Source organism: Strongylocentrotus purpuratus, unplaced genomic scaffold, assembly GCF_000002235.5.
Source record: "Strongylocentrotus purpuratus isolate Spur 01 unplaced genomic scaffold, Spur_5.0 spur5_scaffold_18, whole genome shotgun sequence".
NCBI classification, from domain to species: Eukaryota; Metazoa; Echinodermata; class Echinoidea; order Camarodonta; family Strongylocentrotidae; genus Strongylocentrotus; species Strongylocentrotus purpuratus.
Genome location: NW_022145603.1, coordinates 31,593,452 through 31,621,048, shown reverse-complemented (window position 1 = coordinate 31,621,048; position 27,597 = coordinate 31,593,452). Strand labels below are relative to the sequence as shown.

The following is a 27,597-nucleotide window of genomic DNA, read 5'->3' as shown; positions in this document are numbered from 1 at the left end:
CCTCCCCGTCTCCCACTCCCTCTCTCAATCAATCTCTCTCTATAACACATATAATGTATACATTTGTCAGTGGCGGATCCAGGGGGGGGGGGGGGCCCAGACGCCCCCCCCCCCCCCTTGAGAAAAAAATCATGTAAAATCACGCGATTTTTACCTTTTTGGGGGTTGGGCCCCCCCCCCCCTGGCGCTCAAGGGGGGGGGGTGCAAATTTTAAAATTTTCGAGGACCAAAAAAAAAAAAAATGTGCTCACTACCCCCCCCCCCCCCTCCCCCCCCCCCCCCCCCCCCGCGACTTTTCGGCCGGCGCAATTTTCAAATTTTCGGGAGCAAAAAAAAAAAAATTGGGCCCCCTCCCCTAAGAAATCCTGGATCCGCCCCTGACATTTGCAATAGCTCTCTAGTATTTTCATAGACTCTGTTGATCACAAAATCATCTGAGGTGACCTCTGCTTCCGGATGAGGAAAGAAAGATCATGATAACAGGAAATAACACCCACCTCGTATTCAGCCTAGGCCTGGGCAAAGTCCACGAATATGTTAAGCAGATGTCCTGATAGCTTGCAGACACAAATCCTTGCTAGTCTCTATAACACATATAATGTATACATTTGTCAGTGGCGGATCCAGGGGGGGGGGCCAGACGCCCCCCCCCCCCCTTGAGAAAAAAATCATGTAAAATCACGCGATCTTGTGTGCAGACTTGTTTCCTTGAGTGGATTCAATGACCATGACGAGAGTAAGAAGGGCCTAAATAAATCAAAATCCCTCTGGTTCAAGTTTTATTTTCAATATCCACATCGTTAGGAATAACTATAGATTCATTTTTTAAAGCTATATTCCCTTTTTCACCTTCTTTTCTTTCTTTCAATTATCCAAGGTATACTGGGTTATTCATGCCCCACATGCTGTTTTTCTGTAATGTATTGACAGGGAGAAATGATACAACCTATGACATTCTTAATCAACTCCACAAGAGGGCGGCATGTTACTTTCATGACAAAATAAACATTGGAAACTCTGACTGATAATAATAATAATAATAATAAGACATAAGATTTGTAAGGCGCCAAATTCACTTGACAATCAAATGCTCAAGGCGCAACTTGTGCAAAAGATGAAATACATGATACATAGACACAAAAAAAAAATGTGAGAGATACGGACACGAAAGGTAATGGTTAACAACCATAGGCTAAATTAAACAGATATTTCTTAATATTATTTATAACACTGCACAAGAACTGCTATTTTTAATCCATCGATGGAGAGTATTCCATAATGACGGTCCAGCGTGAGCAAAGGTTCGTTTCAAAGTACGAAAACTAAAAAAAAAAAGATAGAGAACAGATCGTGTAAAGACCAGCGCTAAACAATGAAAATGTTAATTAGTTGTGACGTGATTTCGCTATTTAAGTCTAAGACACATAACGCCACGAAACCGGGTCGCTTTCATGTGAACTATTTATCACAGCCATCCATAACAAGCTTCACTGAACACCATTGTATTGGACATGGCATGTACACATCCATTTCTGCCAGATTTCTGAAAATGTTATGATTACATACAAGCTTGAATTGAATAAAATGAATACTTTATAACCTAATGAGTAGGGAGTTTTCATACGTTTATTTAAATCATGAGGGCATTAACTGTTATGATTAGACATTATTTTCTGCATTTTTCAGAAGAATAGTAACTTTTTCAGAAGAGCAAGGCATTCAGTCAGGTGAATGTTCAGCAAGGGCCTTATATTTGGATAAAGGGGAAGGTATATTCCAATGGGCACATGTAGGCACAACGTACACTATCGGAATATGTTTTTTCTCTATCGGATGGGTACCCCTTTTAATAACAAAAGAGACACATTTTCATTGCTTTAAGGTGAGGAATAGATTTTTGTGGAAAACTAAGGGTGTATGCCCCTGTCATTCTGGAAATGGGTATTGCTTATTTAACAAACATATCGCCACACAATGGAAATCTGGCACGTTCGCATACCAATTTCACTGTTTTACCCAAATCTGGCACAAAACAGATGTTCACATGCTATTTCCAAATGTTGCTTGTGAAACGTGTATACGTTAATGTAATCGCAGTATCAGTTACAAGAATCTTACTTTTACCTAAGGAAAAGCAAGAAGCTATTTCTATACAGCTTTATCTTTGCTTACAATAACCGTTTCTTTTCGGGTTTCGTTTTTGGGGGACGCACTATATGTATGCACTTTGAATGCCGTCGGAATATTTAGATTGCTGCTCGAATGCGGCTCGAATGCGGCTCGAATGCGGCTCGAATGATTGGAATGCACTTCGAATGCCGTCGGAGTCTTTAGATTGCTGCTCGAATGCGGCTCGAATGTTTGGAGTGCACTTCGAATGCCGTCGGAGTCTTTAGATTGCTGCTCGAATGCAGCTCGAATGTTTGGAATGCACTTCGAATGCCGTCGGAGTCTTTAGATTGCTGCTCGAATGCGGCTCGAATGCGGCTCGAATGCGGCTCGAATGATTGGAATGCACTTCGAATGCCGTCGGAATCTTCAGATTGCTGTTCGAATGCGGCTCGAATGATTGGAATGCACTTCGAATGCCGTCGGAATCTTCAGATTGCTGCTCGAATGCGGCTCGAATGATTGGAATGCACTTCGAATGCCGTCGGAATCTTTAGATTGCTGCTCGAATGCAGCTCGAATGATTGGAATGCACTTCGAATGCCGTCGGAACTTAGATTGCTGCTCGAATGCGGCTCGAATGATTGAAATACACTTCGAATGCCGTCGGAATCTTTAGATTGCTGCTCGAATGCGGCTCGAATGATTGGAATACACTTCGAATGCCGTCGGAATCTTTAGATTGCTGCTCGAATGCGGCTCGAATGATTGTAATGCACTTCGAATGCCGTCGGAGTCTTTAGATTGCTGCTCGAATGCGGCTCGAATGATTGGAATGCACTTCGAATGCCGTCGGAATCTTTAGATTGCTGCTCGAATGCGGCTCGAATGTTTGGAGTGCACTTCGAATGCCGTCGGAACTTAGATTGCTGCTCGAATGCGGCTCGAATGATTGGAATGCACTTCGAATACCGTCGGAACTTAGATTGCTGCTCGAATGCGGCTCGAAGGTTCGGAGTACACTTCGAATGCCGTCGGAACTTAGATTGCTGCTCGAATGCGGCTCGAATGCGGCTCGAATGATTGGAATGCACTTCGAATGCCGTCGGAATCTTTAGATTGCTGGTCGAATGCTGCTCGAATGATTGGAATGCACTTCGAATGCCGTCGGAATCTTTAGATTGCTGCTCGAATGCGGCTCGAATGATTGGAATGCACTCCGAATGCCGTCGGAATCTTTAGATTGTTGCTCGAATGCGGCTCGAATGATTGGAATGCACTTCGAATGCCGTCGGAATCTTTAGATTGCTGCTCGAATGCGGCTCGAATGATTGGAATGCACTTCGAATGCCGTCGGAATCTTTAGATTGCTGCTCGAATGCTGCTCGAATGATTGGAATGCACTTCGAATGCCGTCGGAATCTTTAGATTGCTGCTCGAATGCGGCTCGAATGATTGGAATGCACTTCGAATGCCGTCGGAATCTTTAGATTGTTGCTCGAATGCGGCTCGAATGATTGGAATGCACTTCGAATGCCGTCGGAATCTTTAGATTGCTGCTCGAATGCTGCTCGAATGATTGGAATGCACTTCGAATGCCGTCGGAATCTTTAGATTGCTGCTCGAATGCTGCTCGAATGATTGGAATGCACTTCGAATGCCGTCGGAATCTTTAGATTGCTGTTTGAGGAAGGGCGGTGACCGAAAAGCAAGAGAGTTACAGCAGTACGTCCGTCTCCATTGAAGTCGCTAGTACAATCGTGGTATGATGGCTATATGACATGGTTGGATGCAAATCTTTATAATGCTTCTATCGGCAGTTTTTTTTTCTATTTTTCAATATTAGAGTTACAATCACCATTTGCTGAATAAGAGAATTTGCATCTACAGGTTTATACTTACTGATTCCTCTTACTCTAAGCTCAGCGCACACTACAAGATCTGACTGCGATCCGATTTTGGAAGAATCTACAACAGCATTTTATATCAAAATTTCAACATGTAAAATCTTGTATGATTCAGGATCTGTTTCCTCATGGAATTAATAAAATCTAACTTTTAGGAGATTTCAAGCTTACTTCTTCAATAATCAGAATGCAGCCGGATCGTGTAGTGTGCGCCGGTAAGTGTTAGTGTAATTATTATTTTATGGAGAAGTGAATCTCACCAAGATAACCAAAATCCCATGTCCATAAAACCTCTTTAACGACGAACTTTTCTGTAGACTACAGTTTGGAACATAAGACGAGAAGTTATATTGATAATTCGAGGTAAAATTCAGGGTTTTTTTATCATTGTCTTTTTTTAATGCAAAATTCTATCTCAAATCTCTCGGTGTAAATGAGATTTCCTCAAGAATACCAATTTCTGAAAATATAGAAATTCTCGCCATCGAACATATCGAACATGACTGTGGAATAGCTTAATGCTTTATAATTACATGTATATATAATTATGTTTATGTACATTCTGTAAATTATGCCAGTCACAACAACATTTCGCTTGTTTTTATTAGCATTTTTAATACTTCACACATATCATCACATGTTGTAATAATAGTTCACCTTTTCATTGTAAAACGCTGTGTCAAAGGAATATTATATAGTATTACAGCGAAATGTATGTGTACCCGTGTTTCTCACAATTTGGACGAAAGGTCACAACTATGGACGTACGGAGCAAGAAAGGAGGAGGATGGGGTGTCCCCGTCCAATTTGAGCACTTTTAAACATGATGAGGAGTGATGAGAAATGCGAGGACTTGTAGCAATCGAATTATTTATAAAATAATTTGGGGACAGGCCTTTGATATGCCGTTGGCGTTTGTTTGCCCCCCCCCCCCCCCACATTTTGATACTGTTCTACTTTTGTTATTTGATGGAATTGACTTTGTCTTGTAAATGTTTGTTATTGTGATTTTTAGCAAAATGTGAAAATAAAATGAATTGAATTGAATTGAACTTAAATAAAATAGTCATGGAATGGAGTCGTGGAGTGATTTTCTTCTTACAGCCAGGTAAATTTAGGACATTATTTTTACCCGGAAATATGAACATAAAAACGAGTGTAACTGTCAAGGGTGTCCTCCTGAAAGCCCGTTGAAATGTAGTCATACAACGAAGAAAGCGTCTCATACACTAGAAAGGGGAGGGGGAGAGATAGTGAAAACGCTTTGTACTACGTCAAATGGCATTGACATCACCACCCCCTTCTTTTTAGGCCTGTATAGAGCCATGGCGATTTTTATTTCGTTTGTTTTAGTCATGCTAGCTACTGTCCACATACAAATATATATTCCTTGATTTCTTGATCGAAATGATTCATAGCATTACTCTGTGCTAGATATTTCAATTTCTCCTTGAAAGGATGTCTGCTCTTTGTACATGTAATTATATCAGGCGGGCGGGAATGTTCGAAACCTCGAACCCCGCCACCCCGTCCCCTCTAGTTACACGTACGTACATGACTTCGTGAATGTTATCAGCGTAACGTGGAAGAGATAAAAGCATGGTATCAAGAAAAAGGGAAATTGATCGGGAGAGAAAGGGAATGAGAGAGAGGAGGTTAATGGTGGAGAGGAAAACAGATACAGAGAGAATGGAGGTAACATAATAGAGAATGATGTGATGAGAGGGAGAGATCGAAAAAGAGAGACAGAGACAGAGAGAGCGAGAGAGAGAGAGAGAAAGAGAGAGAGAGAAAGAGAGAGAAAATAGAGTGAGAAAGATATTTAGAGAGAGGAAGGAGAGGGAGAGAGAATGTTTGTTTTTGGTGTGTGTGTTGTGTGTGTGTGTGTGTGCGTGTGTGAAGGCGTGTATATGTTATAGAGGGTGAGTATGTTTGTGTGATGGAGGGGGCAGGGAGGGGGCAGGATTGTTTCAGTAAAATTACCTCCAGATTTGTTTAAGTTTTTTTTTGTAATATATAAGTAAATAACATTTACAATTGACATATTATGTTTAGGTACTTATACGTTTACTTTGTTGCTAAGTTATATTATACTGCAAATAAGTTTGTGTTTAATTATGTTTATGTAAAAGCATCAATATTGAACACGTTTATTTTATTCAATTGTATGTCATGGTTTGTATTACACATCTGGAGAAATAAAACAAAATTGTTTAAAAAAATATATATATATGTTATACTACTATACACTATATGGTGTAGAGTAAACGCCTTTCTTTCTCTTTACTGGGATACATGACCTGAAAAATAATCGGGTTTGTTTTTTGGACCCCACTAGCGGGACTTATACAGACGAGCACTTTTGTGTTAACTATTGATTAATTTCACTACCCCTTTCTCACGGAGTATTGATTTTTGTTAGCCCCCTTTGATCTGTTTAATCTTTATGCTATATAGGCCTACTGCAAGTCCGAGCAATGCATAATACTATACAGGTATCCATGTGTGCGCATCTTAAGGGATCATTGTACGTAAAAATCCTTTAAAATTCACCTTGAGCAACTTTTCCTTCCATATTTCAACTGAAGACCTTCAAGTTATGACAATCACCACGTCTCTTGATTTAGTTGGTGAGTTCATTTTCATACTTTCTTTCCATTAATCAACAATTCTTTGTTTATTTGAATATGTTCGGTAGGTGCCTGGAAGGTAGGCCTATGTTGTATAGTTGCATTGCGTGTATAAACCATTGTGCCTCTTAAAGCCCCACTACACTACCTATAGCTACGTGCGCCCTCTATATAGCAAACAATGTCTAATTGGTGACCATTGGTCCCCCAATGCATGGTCCCCTTTTTCTTATGTTAATTGAGACCTGATTTGATGAGATAACCACCTGTCAGTGACCATGCAGGGAGGTCTAATCCCTCCTGGCCAACTAGTGCAGATAGGAGTTAAACTTTTAGATATATCCACCCCTGTGAAAAATTGTGAAAGTTATTCTGTTACACTGAGGAAGAATGCTTTGACGGTCAAACATATCTCCTTTTAGCTATTTTAGTTGGTAACCCAAACGAATTGATAATGTGAGACAAGATGAACTGATGTATTGGGAAATATGTTCCGAATGAAAGCCTACGATACATTTCCAATTTCCGAAATTGCCTATTTAAGACTCAAATATAAATGTAATGATATCAGTTTAAATAATAAAAATAAGAAACAGGATATTCAATAATTATATAAATGCCACTGTTGGTCAATGGAGTTTATTCTAACATTCTCAAACATATATATTCAATTTCGAATAGTAAGATGTTGTACGAGGGCCACGTACGAGTACCTATTCAAAATGAATAGATGTCATTCATATTTTGATATGTTTGATGGTGTCTTGAATGGTAGTCAAAGTGACGAGTATAGCTGTGTATTATATTGAAACAAATGGATCGGCTTTCATTAGATCTAGAGTGCAAAAGCAACTAGTCTGAAGTCAGCAGTAATTCAAAGGCCTGCAGTTACCAACCCCCTTTTATTGTTTATCATTGCCTCAATCCTTCGTTAGTATACAAATAATACACAGCAGTGAGTGCATTTGTAAAAGTTACCCACACAGTGTACCTTTGGAACAGTTAACCCGCTCGAGGCGGTAGCCGAGGGTGTTAGGACTGTTTTGAAGGTACCGAGTGTGGGTAATTTTACTAATGCCCGAAGAAAATGATGTGCATTATTTTTTTTTATTATAATATTACGTTTTTATTTGTTTTATAAAATGATGTTTTATAACATGATTTGGATAATGACCGGTCATAAGAATTGGATAATGACCGGTCATTTTCCAAATTACGCGTTAGGCAAAATAAATGCCTTGTCACGTGTACGCTTTCAACCAGTCATTTGATTAGGATCCAAGGAGGAGCCTTTACTAAGAAAATCCTTTTTCTCTTTCTATACTACAGATGATGCTTTCTTCAGCCGTGATGTGAATTTATTACTCATGGGTGTACTACTATACAGGCCTAGCTAGCTGACATTATAGTGGTAATACGAGTACCCTCCTGGCATCACGTGACAATCACATCGACTCAACCCCCTGATTTACCCCAGGAGGTCATTCATTAACCATGCTGAGGAACAACCTCATGAGACGGGATACAGCAAACGCGCGCAGAATCATCCCAGTATGCGCATTAATTAGCGCATGCGCACTATTACTCCTTATCCACAATGGAAAGGTACCATCAGTCCTTACGTTTGGTACACGCAATTCTGGATCGGAGAATATCTTACGGGAGGCGCGTAGTGGACGATACTTCTACAACCGCACCGCCATCCGCTTTAAGAAAACATCCGAGGTGCGGCAATGCTATCACCTATCGCGTTCTCTGAGGAACCAGCTCCTTGATATCGATAGTCTGGGTAGCATCGGCTGCAAACAGCGAGTACCCAATGTGATTATAGTAGGAGTGAAGGAAGGTGGAGAAGGAATACTTCGGTTTTTTCTTGATAAACACCCTTCCGTTATGTTTCCTTCATCCGATACAATCCGTTACTTCGATAGACCAACGTTCCGCAAGTTGAAGGGAATGGCGTGGTACATGGAAAAAATGCCTTACACGTCTCCTGATCAGGTTACGATCGCAATGGGCTCGGACTACTTCGCGAGTCGCGTTGCACCCGATGGCATTCGAAACGACATCGTACCAAAACCGAAGCTGCTCGTCATTCTTCGGGATCCAGTGAAGCGCGCCCTCTTAGAATACTACTCTGTTCAATCGGTGAAAGGGAATCCTCCTAGCAGCGGGTTGGTGAAAAGTGCCGGCCAGTATCCATATCTTGATAGCTTTCATCACATCGGCGATTCCTTCGCAAGTTCCGTCATCAATGACGACGGCGACGTCAATGTTTGGAACGGCGTCGTCAATGTGGGCATGTATGTGATCCAGCTCCGAAGATGGTTTGAGTGGTTTGGTAGTTCACAGGTTATGATCATCGACGGTGATCGGTTAGAAAATAATCCAATACCGGTAATGAAGTCTGTCGAAGACTTTATCGGTGTGCCCCGATACCTCAACGCAACGGCAATTAAATACGATGCTGATGCTAAGACACACTGCTTGATAAAACCATTCCAATTATGCCCTCCCGCCAAGTTATCATATCCTGCTCCAGATCAGAACACTGTCAATACATTACGATCTTTCTACCACCGTTACGATCGTCAACTCTACCAGATGCTAGGTCGGAATTTCACTTGGTTCAAAGAATCGCTTTTCGTCAACCAAACGGCGTCTTCTTTCTCCGAAACACATCAAGCAGCAGAAAAGGAAACTCCGGTTCAAGAATCGTCAGACCAATTGCTTGAAGAGGAGACTCAATAAACGGTGTTGTTGACTATAAAGAGAGAAAAAAAATAGAACCATATCGGTTCTACCTCATGCATGCAATGAGGCGCGTGGGCCTACTTGCTTAGCTGACGATAGAGAAACTGCGTCGAAGCAGGATGAACGCAACGTAAACTAAATGTGAGGCAATCGGAACGCAATATGCATGCATTGTAACTGTCGTGAGAACGTATACTGTTATTATTGCTAGATAACATTAAAACAAATTTGTTTTGAACTATTACATTATTTTGAACCTTTAACACTTTTGAGTATTGGTGTTGTTCAGCCATAATTATTTGACCTTTCAATGTTATACATTTTTTATAACTGTGTACGTTTATTGTTTTTCATGCCAGTACATCTAATTTCTTTTGTTTAACTAACTACATTAATCTAATAATATACCATTGTCATTCTGTGTTGATATCCGATTTGCAATGTTATTGAACGTATTTTCATTTTTAGTTACAAAGCGTGATAATTGGAGAAGCATCATCTGCAAAAAGGTGAGAGTGTATTTGAGGCTCTATAATATTGATGTTATCTGATTGTAATCAACTGATTAAACATGAATGGTTTCCCAGCAACAATGGTGTTTTTATTTATAATTTGATCATCGTTTATATCAGACAAGTGGAAAGTAAGAAGACCGAGAAAGAGAGAGAGAGAGAGAGAGAGAGAGAGAGAGAGAGAGAGAGGGGTGGGGGGGGGGGTGCATGGTGCGGGGCAGAAGGAGAAGCCTTACTGGAGAGGGAGGGAGATAAATAATATTTGTATTCATTTTTAATTTGATCATCGTTTATATCTGACAATGGGTAAGTAAGAAGACAGACAGACAGAGAGAGAGAGAGAGAGAGGGAGAAGGAGAGAAGGAAAAGGGGACGGCTGGGTTTAGAGGAAGGGAGGGCCGAGGGGGAGGGGGATGAGAGGAAATAGTGAGTGTGAGAGATTTAGAGAGAGGAGAGAGGACGAAGAGAGAGAGAGAGAGAGAGGGGCGGGGGGATGTTGCGGGACAGAAGTAGAAACCTTACTGGGAGGGAGGGCGATTTATAATAATTATATTTATTTTTAATTTGATCATCGTTTATATCTGACAAGGGTAAGAAAGAAGACCGAGATAGAGGGAGAGAGAGAGAGAGAGAGAGAAGGAGAGAAAGAAAAGGGGCGGCTGGGTTAAGAGGAAGGGAGGGCCGAGGAGGGGGGGGGTGAGAGGAAATAGTGAGAGTGAGAGATTTAGAGAGAGGAGAGAGGACGAAGAGAGGGAAGAGAGAGAGAGGGAGCTAATTACCACTATAGTGTAAATACACACATATATATATATATATATATATATATATAACATGAGAAAGAAAGAAAAGAAAAAAAATGAAGGATGACTGCTTTTTATAGAGACCAACGATTTGAGAGAGAGAGAGAGAGAGAGAGAGAGAGAGAGAAGGGGGCGGCTGGGTTTAGAGGAAGGGAGGGCATGCAGAGAAAGGGGGAGGGAGGAATTAAGAGGAGAGAGAGAGAGAGACAGAGAGACAGACAGAGGGGGTGGGGATGGGCTGGGTTTAGAGGAAAGGAAAGTCGAGAAAGGGGGGGGGGGATTAAGAGGAGAGATAGAGAGAGAGAGAGAGAGAGAGAGAGAGAGAGAGAGAGAATATGAGAGAGATAATTACCACAATAGTGTAAAGAAATGTATATATATATATATATAATAAGAAAGAAAGAAATAAAGAAAGAGGGGAAGACCAACGAAATTGTGCACGATTTGCATGTTTGTCCTTGCAGATATAATAGTATAGGTGCGCCTGCGTACGTAATGTTTAGTTTAGTTTAATTTATAGTTAATTATTAACTCAATCAATCACCCCATCGGGGTAGGTCTAGCCAAATACAAATATTATTAACTTGACAATAAAGGTAATATAACAAAACAAAACAAATTCTTCTTGAAAGACAAACAGTAAAATGTGATAATGTGGAAGATCATCATTCATGTAACAATATATGTATACAGGCGCGTACGCAGGATTTTTTCTTTTTTTCAAGGGGGGGGGGGGGGAGGTAAGAGGACACACAAAAAAAAAATCCAAAAGGGGGGGGGGGGTTTAGAGAAATTAAGGGGGTTTTACACAAAAAAAATTACCAAAGGGGGGGGTTTAACCCCCCAACCCCCCCCCCCCCCCCCCCCCGCTTATTCAGCGGCTGGCTGAGTCGTTGCGAAATTTTCGGCCCGATTTATAAATGTTAACCCCCCCCCCCCCCCCCCCCCCCCCCTTGAAAAAATCCTGCGTACGCGCCTGTATACATAATTGTTACATGAATGATGATCTTCCACATTTATCACGTTTTACTGTTTGTCTTTCAAGAAGAATTTGTAATTGTTTTTGTTATATTACCTTTATTGTCAAGTTAATAATATTTGTATTTGGCTAGACCTACCCCGATGGGGTGATTGATTGAGTTAATAATTAACTATAAATTAAACTAAACTAAACATTACGTACGCAGGCGCACCTATACTATTATATCTGCAAGGACAAACATGCAAATCGTGCACAATTTCGTTGGTCTTTCCCTCTTTCTTTATTTCTTTCTTTCTTATTATATATATATATATATACATTTATTTACACTATATTTACACTACACTAAACGTAGGCCTGCATTGAGGCTGTTGACTTTTAAAATACATTTATAGGTTTTAACATTGAAGTATAAAGGCCTAGATCTATGTACTTGCAAAGTCACAGATGAATAATTATGAATGTTGCTGTCTATGGATGTTTCTGTAAAGTGTACAATGGCAAGAATAATATGTGCTATTTAATGAAATATTGAACAATGATCTTGCAGAATCTAAAGTAGTATATTTAATTAAAGAGTGAATCCATTTTGAATCCATTTACAACATTATTAACAGCGGATCGGACCGTAGACTAGACTGGAACTGAGACTATTTCGTGGGGACACATTTCGGGTATGCGCTGATTTATACACGCATTTTCATGATTAAGAGCTTTTTTTCCGTCTTATTTTTGTATTTGTATCTTTATAACGATAGATACATTATAAAGGTTAAACAAACTATTGATGAAGTGTAAAGTTAGCTGGGCTTTGGTCCAACTGTCGACTTGTTCTGGAGCGCTCCTTTGACTGTAGACCGTGCTGTAGTCCCACTTGTAGTAAATGTTGTATGTTTTGATGTGATCTGCTCTTGTTTTCAGACATCCATCAGTGCACTGGCGCTGAGCTTAGCAGACGTCTGTCCTAACTTAGACCAGGGTAAGAGCTGGAACTTGGCAGGTGTGCTGAGGGTAAGACTTGATTGACCACGATGGAGCGGTCAAGAGTGAGAGATGAGCGGTCAGATGTTCTGCAGAGAGTCCGGAAAATGATGGATGAGCTGGAGGAACCACTTCAGCAGCCGACGTCGACTGCTCCTCTGCAAGACGAAGAGGAAGAAGAAGAGAACACGAGATTCACGAGCAAGCAGACAGACGTTTACGATGATGGAACAAACACATTCTTCTGGTTGGTCTCATAATTATTCAACAGCCTATCCAACCCCCCCCCCCCTCCCCTTCCAGCTCCCCTCCCCTCCCCTCCCCTCCCCTCCCCTCCCCTCCTCTTAAACAAAACAAATCCTCTCTCTTTCTCCCACTGTCCTTTTATAAATGTTTTTTTTTTAATGTCTTTTTTTTTTATTACTTTTTATTTTGAAATTGATTTAGTAAAAGGTGTAAAAGATCTGTGGATATTTTAGGGGTCATTAATTTGCACCAAAGCTTACTAATACTAGGGTGTCTGATCGCGCACCCGATGTTGTGTGCTAAAATTCTTCCCATAGAGATTACACGCATCCCCATGCAGTCGACCATGCAAAAAAAGTCAAGTTTTTTTTTTCAATTTGAGATTCAAACCTTTTTCTGTTGTGATCCTGAAGGTGATACTCAATAAATGAGGTGTCATATGAAAGAGCAGGTGAATTCCAATATTTCGAAAGGGGGGTAGCCCCCAAAATTCTAAAAATATCTTGGTCAAAACAGCAATTTAAACATTGTGTCCTGGCTAACTCTGAGGTTTGTCACTTTTGAGATATGACGCCCCAATCGATAAGTAGTCCCAGTCCTAAGGAACAATTCTATGTGCTTTTATTTTCGCTAGCCCCCAGGGATCACAACTGATAACATTTTAAAAATACCCTTCCCGCTATTTGGTGGATCAGCTAATTAGGGGGCGTGCGCTCCGCTCAGTCCAAACCATGGTTACATCGCGTAACATCTCCTCGTACGAACGAAACCCCAAATTCAATTACACATTATAGTGAATGAAAGTATGGCTAGCTATTCGCGCAATAAACCCGGAAGTGAATACACGTTATAGTCAATGGCAATATCGCGGAGACAACGTGCACGTTGTCTCCGAGATATTGCCATTGACTACAACGTGTATTTACTTCCGGGTTCTATGGCGAGAACGGCCACCCATACTTGTCAATGGCACATATCACGGAGACAGCGTGGCTCAAGCTGCAAGTCGCGCATTGGCTTAGCAACATGCGTACTATATGCATATGCTTGCATATCGCGCGATACAGCTGTTTGTCTGAATTTAGCAAAACAACATCACTCTGCGCGGATGTCTTTTTCGTCGATTTTGACCAAAATGATATGAATATACCAGCGTTTTGGAGGGGCTGTATCTTTTTATAGAAACATCGGTGAGACATGAAATTTGAAATGTTTTATTCTGATTACATTTTTTATTCAAATATCAAACAAAAATGGTGAAAAACGATCCCAAATTGAAAATTGAAAAATCGTTCAGACACCCTACTAATACTATGAACTGATCAATTACAGTGATTCATACACAATCTAGAGCTGGACATGAATCAGTAGAATATTTAAACATTTTAATTTGTCTGTATTAACCAATTTCCTTCTGTAATTGAGTGGTCCCTGTGTTATGTGTATGGGCATGAGAGAACTCAGTTGTTGACAGGTTAAAGATAAACTTGAGTTCTGGTAAAAAAAAAAGGAAATGAATTCACACAGAATCAAACAAAACTTAAACTCAATCATGTTCAAGATTACAAATAAATGCCATTTGCCAAACAATTTTGGTGGAAAATGTATACTTGCTGAGTAATGAGCATAGAAAGATAAGGACATCAAGGTAAGTTAACCCCGACACCATTTGTAGTCCCATATACATGTACATCTTTCTGTGTACAGTGCTTGTTACTTTACCAAGACTGGGCCAAATCTATAATGATTTTGATGACTCCAGAACCTTGCAGTACACACCAATACTTACATGCTACATGATCAACTTTTTCTGATCATTCCAAACCTTTTGAAGTTTTCTTTCACAATGCAATCGCATGACCAGAACTCAACTTTATCTTTAATACAAACTATGTATTTCAAATAAATATCCAGTCTTTCATCCTGTTTTTGATGTTGCAGGCGGGCCCATTCAATCACTGTGTTGGTTGGAATGCTGGCAGCTCTGGTTTATGTTGCTGCCGTTGAAGATGTGAAATTAGACACAGCATTCAATATAAAGAGGTAAGACCTGTGGTCTAGTGGATAAGCCAAGGGGCTGTAGATTGCAAGGTACGGGGTTCAAATCCCAGCCCGGCTGGCAGACCTTTTGCATGATGTTAATCTACATTTGCCACTCTCCACCTAGGTGTGAAATGGGTACCCGGTAGAATGCGAACGTTAATGTAGTTTGCTCAGCATTGTGAGCGTCTATTCGATGACGCCTGGCTGGAATGCTCCCCAGGGAGTGGAAAATGTGTGCATACATTGTGTGCAGGCAAGCCTGAATCTGATGACCAGGGTAATAATATATCTGTAAAGGCCTTAGAGCCATCCTTGATGTATGAAGCGCTATATAAACGCAGAATATTATTATCGTTCTTATTATTATTTGACAGTATTTATTTGGAAGCATGAAACTAGATTCAGCATTCATATCAAGGAGTAGCTGTTCACATTCGACTCTAGGTTTTGTTTAACATGTGGTCAATCATTGAAAACAACATTGAACACCAGTCAGTAAAGAGAAAAGAATACGATATTGTGGTCACATTAACTCTAGGTAAAGCTAGATGAAGCTGAAAATGATTATGCTTTTATTTACTTCACTGTGGCACCTCGCACTAACCCACAACACATCATTATCCCAAGAATGCTTCTAGGAGCTGCTGAAAGGGATTACTATGAACCCTGTAAGTTGGGGCTTTGATCCGATCGGAAGATCGGAGCGACACCCTCGCACCTGTGATCGGTATCGGCGAAAAAAAATCAGTATTTTTTTTTTTTTTAATGCCGAGAATGTTAAAGTCTTGGGCTATCAATTGCTTTAAAAATGCATAGCTGGGAATATTTTCAGACCATGTTTGTTGATATTTAGTGCCTTTTCATGACTTTGATATTAATAATATTGGTCTAAGAGAAGAGGCAAAACATGCAGGCCGCCATCTTGGATTATAATGTAGGCATGCATTACAATCCAAGATGGCGATCAGAAATTATTATCCGATCTCACCTGATTGGCTCAAGATCTGCCCCCGATCCGATGATCTGTTACAGGTTCCAAGGCTCAAGTTACCTTGTCTTTTTCTCTCTCCTTGATTGCAGAGGTATGACTGCGTGTGTGATAGCGTTCTGTATGTTTGGAATGACCCAGGCTAAAGACGGACCGTTCAAGCGACCTCATCCAGCAATATGGAGGTTCTTCCTGTGCCTTAGTATCATATATGAACTCTTTCTTGTCTTTTTATTATTCCAGGTATTTATTTTGTATTAGACTTGAGTTGAGTTGAGTTGAGTTGTCAAACATTATCTGCCTCTATCTCTCTCTCTCTCTCTATCTCTCTCTCTGTCGCTCTCTCCCTCTCCCCTCTCCTTAGCATCCTTAACATCATCTATGAACTTTTTCTTGTCTTGTTATTATTCCAGGTATTTATTTGATTACACTTGAGTTGAGTCGTCAAACATATGCCTCTATCTCTCTCTCTCTCTCTCTCTCTGTCTCTGTATGTCTTTGTGTCTGTGTGTCTGTGTGTCTGTGTGTGTGTCTCTCTCCCCCTGTCTCCCCCTCTCCTTAGCATCCTTAACATCATCTATGAACTTTTTCTTGTCTTTTTATTATTCCAGGTATTTATTTGATTACACTTGAGTTGAGTTGTCAAACATATGCCTCTATCTCTCTCTCTCTCTCTCTCTCTGTATGTCTGTGTGTCTGTGTGTCTGTGTGTCTGTGTGTGTCTCTCTCCCCCTGTCTCCCCCTCTCCTTAGCATCCTTAACATCATCTATGAACTTTTTCTTGTCTTTTTATTATTCCAGGTATTTATTTGATTACACTTGAGTTGAGTTATCAAACATATGCCTCTCTCTCTCTCTCTCTCTCTCTCTCTCTCTGTATGTCTGTGTGTCTGTGTGTCTGTGTGTGTCTCTCTCCCCCTGTCTCCCCCTCTCCTTAGCATCCTTAACATCATCTATGAACTTTTTCTTGTCTTTTTATTATTCCAGGTATTTATTTGATTAGACTTAAGTTGAGTTGTCAAACAATATCTGAAAAATAACAGAAAAAGAAGACATGATTACATCTACTAAGAGTATAGGATGGAAAAAGGTGCATCCGTAAAAGCCTCAGGGGCTTGATGAATGGGCGCACCCTGAGCGCGTCATAATATAATTAACAATAAAAAGCTCAGTCAGCTGGAGAAGAGTAAAGGGATAAACAACGCTTACAATATATCATTTAAGAAGAGCTATACAATGACAAGAAGAGCTGCTAAAGTTTACGTTTAAATGGTTTGGTGAACTGAATAGATTGTAAAGAATGTGGTAATGTGTTCCAAACTTGAGGGCCGTCATGGTGTAGAGAAATTGCTAGAAGATACTTTCCACTGGTGACTGGTGTAACGTAGAGGCATTCCTTGTATTGTATTGTAATTGTATGAACAATCAATGAAAAAATTGTAATGTGATTCAAAGCTTGTTTTGTGAAACTTATCTATGATGCTATTCATAAACGTGTTAACGCTGTAAATGTCAATCTCCTACTGTATGACCTTTGTACAGTCTGTTGATGATGCCCGACAGCTGATGAGCTCCATCGACCCAGACCTTGGCAAGGAGCTTCCAGAGAAGACGTACGCTGAGGACTGCAGCTTCTACACTCCGGGACACCAGGAAGGAACCTTCCATAACTTCTGGGTGAGTTGATGCCTCGGTAACGTTGCCTCAGATTCTGAAACAAAACCCTGGATTTAGCTTATGCTGCAATCCTAATTATAAACCTTTAGGTCAGTCAGGAATCCCATGAATTTTACAAGTGAATCAATGGATATCAAAATTTCATTTTTTGTTTTTATTAACGGTTTTAATAACACTACAGTCTATTGGGGAAGATGAGTATGGTAAAACCGGTCACTCAAAGATTTTTACTTTTTGAGGTACTTTATGATCATTTTGAAGGGCAATGTTTTTAGGGCTTCAATATTACACCACATCACAGACACTGATAACTTGTAGGGCCATGCATCTCAGATTTAACATTGTTGAATGATGCCTTTAACTAAGTGATACTGCTATGTTGATCTAATTATAAAAGCATGTTTTTAATATTACCAGGACAATGCTTAAAACCTTTGTCTGCCTTACAGCCCAATATTGAGGTTTCTGCTTATTATTTTCCTCACCTCCAGGGAAAAATGGACATCTTTGTGTTGGCTCACGTCCTAGGCTGGTACTTCAAGGTATGTATGTATCTATTTATGTATTATATCACTGTTCACATGCAATGAGTCAATCGACACACCTATGACAAAATGGTGAAGAAGATTTTTGCTAAAATTGATTTTCCTCATATTAACAGAGGCCTTTCCACTTTTTTTCATATTTGTCATGAATTTAAGAAATAAAAAGTGTCTGTTTCCTTCCTTAGGGACAAAAACATGTTTTTTTTTTTTTTTCTTCTCCACATTAAAGGTACTACCGGGTACATGTATGTCCTTTTGCAGGCCCAAAAAATAAAAAGGTTAAATTCCAATGGCATTTGAAAGATAATACTAATTTAGAACTCCCCTTAAAAGAATGGGGCTTGAAACTGATGACTATTTGTTGTCAAATCGACTTAGGAGCTATAGGGCCAATAAATAATAGTCTTGATTTTCAGACCATTGTACCGCATGGTCGTACGTTTCATGCTGTGCAAAGATTCAATCAGTTTAATTTTGGCCATTACAAGAAGTGGGTTATTGTAGTAGACAAATCCTTTACAGCTCATTTTATGTACATGTTATTACCAAAGAAGAAGAAAAAGCCAGTCAGTCACTCAATACTGACAATAGTGTCTGACAGTGAAGTCTAGCAAGTAAACAAGTTTTCTTGCATAATTTGAATATAAGGACACTGCTGAGGTTTAAATTTCACAGATAGGATATAGATTCTAGATCTAGATCTACATGACATAGAAGACCTATTCAAATTCCTTGCAAAGTTCTACAGAATTTGAGGTTGGCTGCAAAAGGGACTTAGTATCTTTAACACGTACAAAATAACTTATGATCACATTATCATTAAAACCTACAGATGGATTACTATCAAACTCAGGACATGTTTGTATCTTGCAGAGCCAATGAACTTATTAGATTTAATAGGGTCATAATGTCAAAGATCAAGGGTCATACATGTACATGAAAAATATTTTGTAATCGTGATTTTCTGAGAAAATGTTAGTGGATTACAATCAAACTTGAATTTAGAAAATGGCTTCTGTTTTGGTTCGTTAAATTGCTCTATGGGGGAGGCATCATTTTTTACTGCATGCAGTCGAAGGTCCATCTAGTTTTATTACAATACTGTTAATCATATGAAAATATAATTTATGAATGAATTTATCCTTATTATTCTTAAATGTAGATGCTGATGATCCGAGATTACTGGTTGTGTAATATATTGAGTATTGCGTTTGAGCTCATGGAATACAGCCTTGAACATCAACTCAACAACTTTGGGGAATGTTGGTGGGACCATGTAAGTAAATAATCCAGATATCTGCCATCTTCTTTGAAATGGCAGATTCTTCTGAATTTCTTTTATCTAAAATAAGACTAAATGGGGCTAAAAATAATATTTTTTTAAAGGGCCACAATTGTGAAATAATATACCTCATCATATAAAATCTAGTCCATCAATTAATGATTTTTAATCCAACAATATAAATTTAAGAAAAATATGTTATACACGGTTAGGTTTTTTTCTTTCTTCTTCTTCTTCAACTTAAGTCTTAGATGTGTCTGGTGTATTTTGATGTTGTTTGAGTTTACATACCAGTCAAGCTGGCACAGATATGTAATTTCTTTTAAATATTTACTTCTCGCTCTCTCTCTCTCTCTCTCTCTCTCTCTCTGTTTCTCAATGTTTAGTGGATCTTAGATTTCATTATCTGCAATGGTCTTGGTATCTGGCTTGGTATGCTGACCCTCAACTATCTCAACATTAAGACATACAGCTGGAGGGGACTATATCATATACCATCCTATGGGTGAGTTCATTGTTTTTACTATCATTACTGGGCCCCGTCTTATAGAGTTGATATCAATCAGAATATCAATCGCAAACACAACTCTGTACATAAGAGATAGGACACTGCAAACTTGCGATTGATTTAGATCAATCGTAAGTCTTTATTGTCATCATCAAAGGTCGTCTTCAACATGCATCTGAAACCATACCTCTACAATTCTTGTCCATGTGGTCTTTGTAGACAGGTGGTCAGTAAAGCAGGTTTAACCGTAATACCATAATGAACAAGACTGTTCAATTCAATCCACTTTCTAGCTGTCTCCACATTCATATGACGTTGTTGTATCCGATTGTAATGTTTTTCTTTAACTTGTACACTATAGGCGGTGTCGCACAGAAAAATCCCTTGAAAAATCCCTTGAAAAATCAGAGATTTTTCAAGGGAGAATTTTCTTGCTTCGTTAGAGGATTTTTGAAGGGATAATATTGATGACAGACAGCAAGTAAGAGGATAACTAAAATCTGGATAACTAAAATCCAGATTTTTGGCCTCTGTGTGACACCGCCTTATGTTTTATATTTTGTATGTTTGTATAATGAATGAAATAAAGATCAATTAATAAAGCCACTGTTCAATTCAATCCACTTTCTTTCTGTTTTCTTTTTTCCATCAGAGGAAAGCTAAAGCGGATGATCCTTCAGTTCACTCCATACAGCTGGACTAGATTTGAATGGAGACCGACGGAGAATCTCAAGAGATGGATAGCTGTGCTAGTCATTTGTACAGTGGTATGAACACCATTCCATGTTTGTGCCATATTCTCTGACCCTCCAGTTTTACCTTTCCTCTCTTCTTCTCTTCCCCCCAATGCTGTTTTACAATATAACATAAACAAAGTAAACTTAGAAAATCAATAATTAGAAACAAATATATAGTTAAAAGGAGGCACGATAGCTCAGTCGGTAGAACAGTGGTCTTGTAATCCGGTCACCCGGGGTTCGAAACAAAGGCGATGCGCTAGTGCCCTTTGGTAAGACATTAGTCCTCATTACCAAGTCCCTCAGAGAGGGCCGTCTACAAGCCTTTGTGCTTTCTTAGCAGTCAGGTAAAATAACCACCACCATTCATTAGGTTTGACTGTACTATTTTTGTTTTCTTCAGTGGACTCTGGTTGAGCTCAATACCTTCTACCTCAAGACTGTGCTGTGGATCCCTCCACCTCACTTCATCAACTGGGCTCGGCTATTTATCCTCGTCCCTGTAGGCTCCGTGGCCTTGAGGGAGACATATCAATACATCGAAGATCCGTAAGTGACCTATCTTTGATAACAATAGAGTACTGAAGCTGTGATATCATAAAAATCTATTTTTAGAATTTCTCAATTTTGTTCTTCATTTCCAACATTAAAAAAAAAGAAAGAAGATTTTTGACGGCGTCACACTTCACCACTCTACAACTACAGGGAAACCTGTATATAAAGATCACTCGAGGGAAACATGGAAAATGGTCTTTGTAGGCACGTTGTCTTTAAGTACAGGTTCCTTTAATTCAGGTTTCAATGAGAAACCATGTTCAAGTGAAACAAAAAAAACATGGTCTTTATAGTCAGGTGGTCTCTCTACACAGGTGGTCGCTAAAGCAGGTTTGACTGTATATTAACATTGCAAACATATCCATCCAAAGGGATGCCCAAAGTAGTATTATTACCCTGGCTTTAGCCCAGCTGCTGTAAGATCAGACAGCATTTAAGGAATATCTTCCTAACAGGTAACCATGTGCTACACCCAGGTGGAGAGTGGCAAATTTAGAGTCTTGCCCCAGGACTTTAGTGCTTCAGAGAGACCCAGACTTCAAACAATGTGAATCATTGGTCTGGTTGCGTATCCACTAGACCATGAAACCTCTACTGTGAGGTTGAAGACACATACTCTAGGTACAGGAAGATTGGTCTGGGGAGTGTTTCATAAAGCTACAGTATAAAATCAAGTCAAAACCAGCACGAATATGCACATATGGGACTACGAACGGTAAAATAACTATACCACTATGGTACAGGAAATTTCAACACATCTTACCAACAATTTTATCTTGCATTGTTGACATGAATATGAAAATAAATTGCTAAACTAACATTTGCCGATAGATCTTGATCTAAATTCGTGCCAATGCATTGCAAAAGTAAAGGAAGGGACCATTTAACAGAGCTGCTGCGAAGCATCCATCCGAAGTCGCCATTTTGTTTTCCATTTCATGCAGTTTCACATTACACCGTACATTGTGGTAGGGGTATATATCGGACACCAAATCTGCCCACGATCACTTTTTGAGCTAAACTTCCGGTAAATTATAAGAATATTGATGAATTTGGTATCAGTTTGTAAAAAAAAAATAGTGTTTTACGAGAAAATTACGATTATTTTGTTTTGTCCGTTGGTTTTTTTTTTTCCTCTTTGAAATGTCAAAGTTGGGGTGCAGCCTATGCAGGGGTTCGTCCTTATCACGGCAAATACGGTACTTGTAAAGTTACGCATGACTTAAATATGAAAAGCCAAATGGGATGCTCAATCATTTTTGTCTCGCCTGCGTTTTTCCGGTGACGGCGGCGGCGTCAAAATCAAAAACTTAACCTAAGGTTAAGTTTTTGAATTTTTGATATAATTTTGAAAGTATAAGTTCTTAGTCAATGAAACTTGGACTATAGGGTAATCAAGTATCCCCAATCATGTGAGCAGAATTCAGGTCATTAAGTTAAGGTCAAAGGTCATTTTAGGTCAACAAACTTAGACTTTTTTTGTGGCATCAACATCAACATTTTTTGCCATATTTTGATTGAAGTTATTGGAAATATAGTCACACTTTGTTAAAACATCAGGAAAAAGCCAAATGGGATGCTCAATCATTTTTGTCTCGCCTGCGTTTTTCCGGTGACGGCGGCGGCGTCAAAATCAAAAACTTAACCTAAGGTTAAGTTTTTGAATTTTTGATATAATTTTGAAAGTATAAGTTCTTAGTCAATGACACTTGGACTATAGCTAATCAAGTATCCCCAATCATGTGAGCAGAATTCAGGTCATTAAGTTAAGGTCAAAGGTAATTTTAGGTCAACAAACTTAGACTTTTTTTGTGGCATCAACATCAAGATTTTGAATTTTTAGCATATTTTCAAAAGTGTTTGTCTAAATTCCATGAAACTTATACCCAAGGGTTATCAAGTATCACAAGTCATATGACACAAATTCCAGGTCACAAGGTCAAAGGTCATTTTAGGTCAGTAGACTTGGATTATGTTTTCACAACTTAATATGAGAATAAATGAATAAATTTTTCTTATTTGTTCATGATTCTTAATCAATATTCACTTCAAAATGCTGATTATATTCAGAGAATTTCATTTTTTGGGGCCTGCTAATGGGCCACCCTGCCTATAAATAATGTTCCAACCTCAATTTTTCATCATATCGAATTGCGTAATGCAGGCGAGAGCGCCGAGAGCGTTTCCCTTGTTAACTGCATCAACTAAAGTTGAACTATGCAGATGTAGATTAACATTCTTGTTTTAAAAAACATTTATAATGCAAAGTATATTTTTTGCCATATTTTGATTGAAGTTATTGGAAATATAGTCACACTTTGTTAAAACATCAGGAAAAACTTTGGGCATCCTATCTGGCACTTCATATTCAAGTCCTTCATGAAGTCATGGGTAACTTTACGAACAGCTTTATAAAACACCCCCAGCACTCATTGCAGTCATCTGAAACACTGTTTACTGTTCAGACTTTCCTTGTCAAAAAGAAACTGAAAAGAAACTGAAATTTCTTCCGTTCTTATTTTCCTTATCAGGTACTGCAAGAAGTTTGGCCAGCAATCGTGGGTCTTGGTTGCTATCACCATCAGCGAGACTCTCATCTCGGTCAAGTTCCAGTTTGAGGTGATCACCAAGCCCTTACCCCGTCCCATCGCTATGGCCTGGTTGATCTTTTTCTTAGTCCTAGTCCTCTGGACCATCTGGCGATTCTGCATCTGGTCTCCGACCCGATGGCACAGCTCCAGCCATCCTGACCCCCAGGACGCTACCCATGGCAATGGTCAACTGGACGGAGAGGAGAAGGAAGTCACTCGGACGGTCAAGACCACCAAGATGGTCAGCTCGGTCACCAAGCGCAGTTCCGCATCGTCTCGCGTCGTAGGACCAGACGGAGACGGTGTGGACAATGGTCTGGACAACCATGGCAGCCCTTATGCAACAAGGTCGAAAAAAGGGGTGGTCAATGGAAAATAAAATTGTGATCTCTGAAAGTAAATTATGTAACACATACACATGCAATAGGCATTGTTATGTGCTGATGTGAAATATATTTTTAAACGTTTTCTACACCTTTTTCTCTCTCTGAAATCTTTCCCTTTAAGGAACACCCGTAACTTTAACATGATAGTGAATTTCACTCTGCACTATTAATTGTTGCATGGTTGATTATGCACAATGAAACAAAGTAACTCTTCCTTGTTCATGAAGCACTTATTGTCAGACAATAATTATTTTATATACTTTTGGGACAATGTCATGGGTTATTAATAGAATAATTAAGAATACCATTGGTGGTACAGTGTACTAGATTCATCCTTATGTTAACCCTAATAAGGCCGGGGGGGGGGGGGGGGGGGGGGCCATTATGGCCCCCCCCCTCCACAATTTTTCTGATTGCTCGGGAACGCATATGGATGGCGCCCCGCCGCTCGCTGACTTTTTTCTTACGAGTCTTGCGCAACTTTTGAAATAATTTTTTTGAAAATCGGACCTACGGTTACAAGGTCACGTGACCTTTTGTCTTTGCATGTCAGCCTGAAAATCGCTCATTTTCGTGATTTGTGTACAAAACGTATGGCAAAGTCATTTTTCCAAAAAATAGATCAAACATGGGTTATTGGGTCTTGTTTAAAGTTTAGGTGGTTGTTTTGGGAGTCAAAATAGTTGAATTGTAGTAAAAGATGAAATAAAACAACAAAAACAATGAAATACATAAGTTAAAAAAACAATGAAATACATAAGAAATTATCAAAACAAGGGATAACATAAGAAATAAGCTGGCTCTTCCAAAATTTTTGTTGTATTATTATTCAGAATGGTCTAATGAATATATCTAGTGAAAAAGAATGCTTAAATATGAATAATATATGATTTATGGGTAAAAATGTAATTTTTATGACTTTATTTGCATAAATTACCATAAATATGCAAATGAGTGAATTTTTCAAAAAATTGAAATTATCATATTATTCTTTACACTTCACTTGACATGTGTGCAAATTTTTGCGGCGATCGGCCGCTTTGCGGCCGAGATCTTAAGGGGGGGCCATAATGGCCCCCCCCCCCGGCCCTACTAAGACTTCAAATAGCCCGGTCCTATTAGGGTTAAAGATAAATGTGACTTCTTGTAAATATAGAAAATATATTCACAGAATCCAACAAAACTTACACTGAATGTTCAAGATTACAAATAAATGACATGTGCCAAACAATGTTGGTAGAAATGAATACCGGTAGTGGCTGAGTAATGAGCATAGAAAGATAAGGAAATCCGGGACACCATCTGCTTAACACAGGTCGCTATGTACAAATGGGAGCTGTGGTTTTTATCGAAGACGATGCCCAGTAAGTTTTTGTGCATTTGTTTTTATTTTGATGGTTCAAACATCCAATCTACTGCAGGATAAACAATCCAAAACAAATCATAGCAATTTTCTCTGAATGATATAATATAGGATTCCCATACCAGAGCTCAAGATTAGCTTTAACGTTGTTACGAGGTGTACTAAATTGGTGTATGTATAAAGAATTTAACGGTAGAGCTAGCCAGAATAGTTGCCTTATCTTGTACTTTGTGATAAACTAACTGGTTGAATGAAACATTGCAGTAACATAACTCTTTGATTGAATATCATTTATTGTCTCATCGATTTGTGAAAATGCCCCCCCCCCCCCCCCCCCATGTCAGACATGGAGTAACAAATTATCTTGAAAATTGGTATATGAATAGAGTAACTCAATGCGAATATTAACATGAAATGTTGTATTCCTAGCTCAAAGCATTTTAAAAAGATCAACTCATTAATTATTCATATATATATGTGATAAGGATTCATGATATTTTATGAATTATGTGTCATCATCACTGGCTTTAAAAATTTCTGCAAAATTATTGCAAACAATTAATGGGAGTGAAGTAAAATCCCCCCTCCCCTTTTGGGGTAAAGGATGTATTTATTTAATTTATAGATATCTTTTATTGAAATAATTAGTGAAAGCATGTTTTTTTATTTAGTGCCTACTGTATTTGAAATGTTAGGCAATTATGAGTTCTGGTATCATCAGGAAACCTTTCCAAAGAACAACTTTGTGATGTTATGCAATAGTATGGAAGGTGCATGTCTGTTTCTCAAGTTCAATCTTTCTTGTATTGGGGTATGTAATCCTTGTTATTGTTGTATGAATGCAATATACTTAATTTTCAATTTTTACTGACTTGTGTGATTTATGCTTTTAATTCCTCATCTAAATTCTAAAGACGCATAGAAGTCGGCTCTCATGGGGAATTTGACACCGTTCGAGTGATTACCCAATAACAGGTGTTGTCAATCACCAGGGTTAGCCTTCAGTTTATGACCAATTATGACCATTGGACCTTATGTAATGCTTTAGTTTTCCCTCACCCGAAGACTCTCCGAGAGACTAGGGGGTATTTCTTGATTGGCCTACGAGTTTAACTTGCTGTGTGCCGACTTGTACTCCCAGTAACGGTATTGCCACCAAGTCTGGTGTCAGCGAATTATGGCCTTCTGCACATGGAAACTAACGACCCATTCCCTTTTAAGGAACCCACTATTGAAGAACGAATCAACCCTGCTTTGGTTTATAACAGCGAATTTAAATCAATAGAAAAGATGATGATGTCATTACTAGTGCATTGTGGAAGCAGCCTTAGGCCAGCATAACGAATGTAATAGTGTAATACTAGTAGTTTGTTGGCCCAATCAATGCTGTTCTTCCGGAGGGCCCTACAGGTAATATTACCCCTGCACTTACCAGGCACAACCCATATACACCTGGGTGGAGAGTGGCAAATGTGGATTAATGTCTTGCCAAAGGATGCTGATGCTGGATTACTCTGAGGGCCAAGTCTGTGTGTGATTCCTTTCAAGCCCCACTCTACTACTTATAGCTACTTGTGCCCTCTATATAGCAAACAATGTCTAACCGGTGCCTGTTGGTCCCCCATGATCCTCTTTTTCTTATGTTAATTTAGAGCTTATTTGATGAGATAACCACCTGCCAGTGACCTTGCAGGGAGGTCTAATTCCCCCTGGCCAAACTAGTGCAGACAGGCTTTAAAGTGAAGGTTGACTTATTGTAACGGGTAGGAAAAATGGTGCACATTCTTTCCAATTTGTTAGATTTATGTAAGAGAATTTCCTGTTTGAAGCATGCTGTATGTTCGGTAAGATTAAATACAGTTAAAGGTAAAGACCAGTTATGGTCATGCGTTTGCATTGTGAAAGAAACGTTGTGGAATCGATCAGAAAAGGTTGATCATCTAGCATCTAGCATCTGCAAGATTCTGGAATCATCAAAATGATAAGAAATTTGGCCCATTC

The 27,597-nt window shown here is 39.2% G+C and overlaps 2 protein-coding genes across 2 annotated transcripts; both read left to right on the top strand.

Moving 5' to 3' along the window:
• Window positions 1-6,475: 6,475 nt before the first annotated feature.
• LOC100890970 (heparan sulfate glucosamine 3-O-sulfotransferase 1) lies at window positions 6,476-9,990 on the top strand. Its single transcript, XM_011665780.2, has 2 exons — window positions 6,476-6,646; window positions 7,976-9,990. The coding sequence occupies exon 2, from the start codon at window positions 8,141-8,143 to the stop codon at window positions 9,395-9,397; it is 1,257 nt and encodes a 418-aa protein (XP_011664082.2). The 5' UTR covers window positions 6,476-6,646; window positions 7,976-8,140; the 3' UTR covers window positions 9,398-9,990.
• Window positions 9,991-12,280: 2,290 nt separating this feature from the next.
• LOC100890899 (phosphatidylserine synthase 2) lies at window positions 12,281-24,572 on the top strand. The gene is made up of 11 exons (XM_030989709.1): window positions 12,281-12,368; window positions 12,616-12,922; window positions 14,863-14,964; window positions 16,045-16,195; window positions 17,495-17,629; window positions 18,121-18,171; window positions 19,337-19,450; window positions 19,843-19,961; window positions 20,617-20,731; window positions 21,105-21,250; window positions 23,788-24,572. The coding sequence occupies exons 2-11, from the start codon at window positions 12,726-12,728 to the stop codon at window positions 24,224-24,226; spliced, it is 1,569 nt and encodes a 522-aa protein (XP_030845569.1). The 5' UTR covers window positions 12,281-12,368; window positions 12,616-12,725; the 3' UTR covers window positions 24,227-24,572.
• Window positions 24,573-27,597: the final 3,025 nt, after the last annotated feature.

Excerpts from the sequence above, each read along its gene's own strand:
- LOC100890899 (XM_030989709.1), top strand. The coding sequence starts at position 12,726 with ATGGAGCGGTCAAGAGTGAGAGATGAGCGGTCAGATGTTCTGCAGAGA. Across the intron at positions 12,923-14,862 it reads GGAACAAACACATTCTTCTG|GCGGGCCCATTCAATCACTG; the intron begins GTTGGTCTCATA and ends TTGATGTTGCAG. Across the intron at positions 19,451-19,842 it reads GGGAATGTTGGTGGGACCAT|TGGATCTTAGATTTCATTAT; the intron begins GTAAGTAAATAA and ends CTCAATGTTTAG.
- LOC100890970 (XM_011665780.2), top strand. The coding sequence starts at position 8,141 with ATGCTGAGGAACAACCTCATGAGACGGGATACAGCAAACGCGCGCAGA.